The sequence below is a fragment of the Alosa pseudoharengus genome, unplaced genomic scaffold (genome assembly GCF_046254945.1).
Source record: "Alosa pseudoharengus isolate Yale_2024_CS ecotype anadromous, Long Island Sound unplaced genomic scaffold, YU_APseudo_1.1 YU_APseudo_1.1_scf_11, whole genome shotgun sequence".
In the NCBI taxonomy this organism is placed as follows: Eukaryota; Metazoa; Chordata; class Actinopteri; order Clupeiformes; family Clupeidae; genus Alosa; species Alosa pseudoharengus.
In genome coordinates this window covers 18,859,979-18,864,290 of record NW_027468576.1, presented here as the reverse complement: position 1 = coordinate 18,864,290, position 4,312 = coordinate 18,859,979, and the positions used below count along the sequence as shown (strand labels likewise).

The 4,312-nt window shown below is 41.3% G+C and overlaps 1 protein-coding gene across 1 annotated transcript; it reads left to right on the top strand.

The window, feature by feature from the left end:
* The first annotated feature begins 2,469 nt into the window (after positions 1–2,469).
* On the top strand, positions 2,470–3,974 carry LOC143115148 (granzyme B-like). The gene is made up of 5 exons (XM_076277064.1): positions 2,470–2,576; positions 2,830–2,986; positions 3,121–3,259; positions 3,413–3,661; positions 3,782–3,974. The coding sequence occupies exons 1-5, from the start codon at positions 2,513–2,515 to the stop codon at positions 3,941–3,943; spliced, it is 771 nt and encodes a 256-aa protein (XP_076133179.1). The 5' UTR covers positions 2,470–2,512; the 3' UTR covers positions 3,944–3,974.
* The last annotated feature ends 338 nt before the right edge of the window (positions 3,975–4,312 follow it).

Here is a 4,312-nt window from a genome sequence, read left to right as displayed (position 1 = left end):
CAATGTGTAAGTAAATAAGGAAATAAATAGAAAAAACAAGCGAAGAAGAAGAAATGTCTAAAGTGAATGACATGTTTCCAACATGCATGTGCTCCTGCTACAGTCCTCATTCAGTATCCGGATAGCTTGGGGATAAAAACTTTTCCGCATTCTCTCTGTGTGATCTCGCTGTTAGGCACCCGACCACTGGATGACTTACCTCCACAAATACTCAGATTCAGGCTGAGGATGATGAGATTCACATACAGCATCATTCATGTGCCAGGAAAATAGCTGGTGGCAGCTGACACACTGTCATGAGTGCCACTTGGAACAGAAAACACCAAGGAGTGTGACACCCTAGAAAGAGAGTGCAAAGTCTACATTGATTACGTCATGGACAATATACCTGCAACAAAAACATTCCAGATTAAAGACCTGCAGAACAGAGATGGAATCATGAGACAGCTCAGAGTGAATGCAGACAAAGGTTGGCCCGTGCACAGAAAAGCAGTTCCAGAAAACATCCTGCCGTATTGGTCATACAGAGCAGACATACAGCAGACAGGATCCTCCTAAAGGGAGAACAAATCCTTATTCCAGCGCCCTATAGTGCAGAGATATGCTTGATCCACCATGGACATCAGAGCATGACGAAGTGCTTTGCCAGAGCACAACGGTCCATGAGGTGGCAGGTGTTAACAAGACACATTAGAGAGCTAGTTGAAAGACGTGTGTTGTCAGAACGTTACTTACCGCACAGAACCAATGCTCACAACCCCTTTACCTGCCAGACCATGGCAGAGACTGGCTGCTGACCTCATTCAGTGGGGAAAAGGCCACTACATAGACTATTTCTCAAGATCGAAGTAGCCAATCTGCCAATTCTCACAACTACGACGACAGTGGAGAGACTGAAAGTAATCTTCGCCAGATTTTGGTGTCTCTGAGGTATTAGTGACTGACAACGAGTCAGTTTGCCTCTTCTGAGTTTGCAGTATTCACTCAAGAATACGACTTTGAATATGTCACTAATAGCCCCAGATATCCTCAATGCAACGGGGAGGCTGAAAGAGCTGTCAGAACAGTGAAACAGATATTTTGAGCAGATATATCGAGCAGGAATCAAGATCACCAGAGAGCTCTCTTGGCTTACAGAACAACCCCATTAGCTCATGGAGTCTCAACAGCAGAACTTTTGATGGGGAGAAGGTTGAGGTTTACAGTTCCAGTTCCTCCGCAATCTCTCAGACCAAAGAAGCCAGACCTCCAAGCTTTTAAAAGGAAAGACAAGGCTGAAGGAGACTCAAGAGAAGACACAGAGCAAGAGAGTTGCCCATACTTAAACTGGGACAACCAGTATGGATCAGGACAGCAAAGACCACTGGAACAGTTCAAGCACCATTGCCAACTCCAAGGTCATACAACGTGGAGACGGAGCTGGGGACACTGAGAAGAAATTGAGCTCAGCTTACTGCTCTTCCAGAACCGGACTGGCAGCCCGACACTGATGTGACTGTGACCAGATCCGGGAGTGGTAACATACCATTTAGCATTAGTGGGCCTGTGGTGAAAAGGGCAGAATAAACCCCTATTGCAGTCAGAAGGGTCAGGTAGTCTACCCTTAGAATGAATCCAAATTCATTCACAAAGTGAAGTCTGGTGACTGGGATTTGTTTCCAACAATTGCATCACAACGGGCATTAACTTTGAAGTCATTGGTCCAGCTTTACCAATCACTTTGATCAGAGATTCCTAACATTACTTCCTACTTCGCCTACACGTTACAAACTGACAACAAACAGCATCAACAGTCAGGAAACAATGTATGTGGGCCTACCTTTGCTGTAAATAAATTTCTGCATTTTTACAACGGCATATTCTTATGTTTGCAGGTGTTGCTGCTACTGTTTATCACAGTAAGTTTCGGTTTCGTCTTCCCCTCTCTCGCTGATTGGCCTGACATTTTTCTTTTCATTTGTCTGAAGGAAACAGTTATTAACTATGGTGTTCCAGATTAGATCTCGCTGAAAGAAGCTATACAATAGGATGCTATGGAGCTATACAACAGGATACTATGGAATCTAGTGAACAAGAGAATAAGATAATAAAAGACAACATATGTTGATACTGAATGGTTGTCATTGTTGTCGTGGTCTACAATATCATAGCCTACTCACACCTAGGAACATTATACAGATATCTCAAGATATTTTCCTGTGGTTACAAAGAGCGTAAGATGTGACTGATGCGTCATATCTCGGGGTATTCAGAGGAATTGTAACTGCGATCATTCAAGCATTCATTCACTGGTAGAGGTCACTTGCCATATACTGTACATCATCCCCGCAAGTGAGTGTGTGTGTGTTTGTAAGTGTGCATGCATGTTAGACACGGAGGAGATATGAGTGACTATGAAAATGCTTTATTCTTTAAAACAGTCATAGACCACATCGGGGAGGATGTGGACGAACCACCTGTGAGCTATCCCTTGCAGTGCTGTGAAGCGTCTGTCACTTGGCTTGTAGACATCATGGGTGTTGCAACTCTGCTTTGCCTTCAGCTTGCAGCTTCTATGCTGTTGCTGGTTTTCTCAAGTAAGTTCCTAATCATATATCTGATAAGCTAAATGATATCTTACAATTTACTGCATTTATTTTTATATTTCAAAGAAAATACAATAACATCTATGATGGCATATTCTATGGTGAATATGAACTTGTTCTATAATTATTAATGAACTGATAAGACATACATCACATTATAATGTTGTTATCTATGTAATGTCTACTTTGTCTACAGTACAGTATTACATACATGTGTGATATCCACCATCACTGTCTTTGGCAGGTGCCCAGAGTGGGTATGTGGGCATCGTGAATGGCACAGTAGCAAAAGAACACTCCAGACCCTACATGGTATCTGTGCAGAAAAATGAGGAACATATCTGTGGTGGCTTTCTGGTGTCTGAGTCATTTGTCATGACTGCAGCTCATTGTATCACTTGGTAAGTTCTCTGATTCAAGTTTCAAAAAATAATGATATGAGTTATGCAACAAAAGCTAGATTTAGCCAAAGCTCTTAAAATAATTGTTGAAGATACATTGACATAATAAATGTGTTTTCTTTCCTCCTTGGCAGGGGAGTGAATTTGACTGTTATGGTAGGGGGACATGACATTACAAACCAGAAAAGTGGAACAAGGATACCAGTGAAATACTACCATATCAACCCTGGACACATTGTTAAGCCACTTCTCAATGACATTGCACTTCTACAGGTGAATAGCAATACTGAAGAGTTTTTTTTTTACTTATATTTCTTTAAAGTAAATATCACAAATTAACTTGGTGCAGATTTAAAGATGCACTGTGTTGTTTCATTACCTGTTCAAATCATTGTCAGTCACAGTGTTTTTGGATATGTTACACAGCTGGCAGAAGGAGCAAAACAGTCCAACTCTGTAAAATGGATCTCTATTCCTGAGAAAGACAAAGACATCAAAGGGGCAGAGGTTTGTAGTGTGGCCGGATGGGGGGCAACAAAAACCAATGGGCCTGTAAACAATCTCCTTCTCCAGGCAGATGTGGTTATCGTGAAAAGAAAAGAGTGCAAGCAATACTGGAATGATTTTTTCAGTGAAGGAATGCTTTGTGCGAGAGGTAAAGCAGGCTTTTGCCAGGTAAGCTGTGGGCAAATGCACTACTCATAAGGTCAATGAAAATGTAAGAATAAATTTGAGTTGCTCTGCTACTTTTGTTTTCTCACCCAGCAGTTTCATCCCTTTTGATGTCTGTTACAGGGTGACTCAGGTGGCCCTCTGGTCTGCAAGAACAAAGCTGTGGGAGTAGTGTCGTTCAACGAGAAAAATAACTGTAACAAGCCAAAAAAGCCAAATGTCTACACAAAAATATCAGCATATCTGCCATGGATAAAGAGTATTTTAAAGAGTGTCAAACACTGACGAATTGAAATAAATGCTTACATTTACCATACATTACCTTTTTCATTCAATTTTTTATTTAAATACATGATTCCATTTAAAAAGTATTTTGTAGGGTGTTTTACATAAGCCCATCTGATGGCTTAAACCAGATAAAGAAAATGTACCAACACAGTGGAATTATTGATCACAATAGCATCTCTGATAGTCATCTACCAGTTTGCTGAGTTACTAGTGACATGTTTCTTGTGAAATTCTTTAGCCTGCATCTTCAAATTAGCGGTGACACTGCAAAAAGTGCACCATGGCAACATGTGGTTAGTGCATCACACCTCAGAAGGGTTTCCTGTGGGTGACCTCATTAGGGGTCCTTACAGATTCAGGGGTCTT

Excerpts from the sequence above, each read along its gene's own strand:
- LOC143115148 (XM_076277064.1), top strand. The coding sequence starts at position 2,513 with ATGGGTGTTGCAACTCTGCTTTGCCTTCAGCTTGCAGCTTCTATGCTG. Across the intron at positions 2,987-3,120 it reads GCAGCTCATTGTATCACTTG|GGGAGTGAATTTGACTGTTA; the intron begins GTAAGTTCTCTG and ends CCTCCTTGGCAG. Across the intron at positions 3,662-3,781 it reads GTAAAGCAGGCTTTTGCCAG|GGTGACTCAGGTGGCCCTCT; the intron begins GTAAGCTGTGGG and ends TGTCTGTTACAG.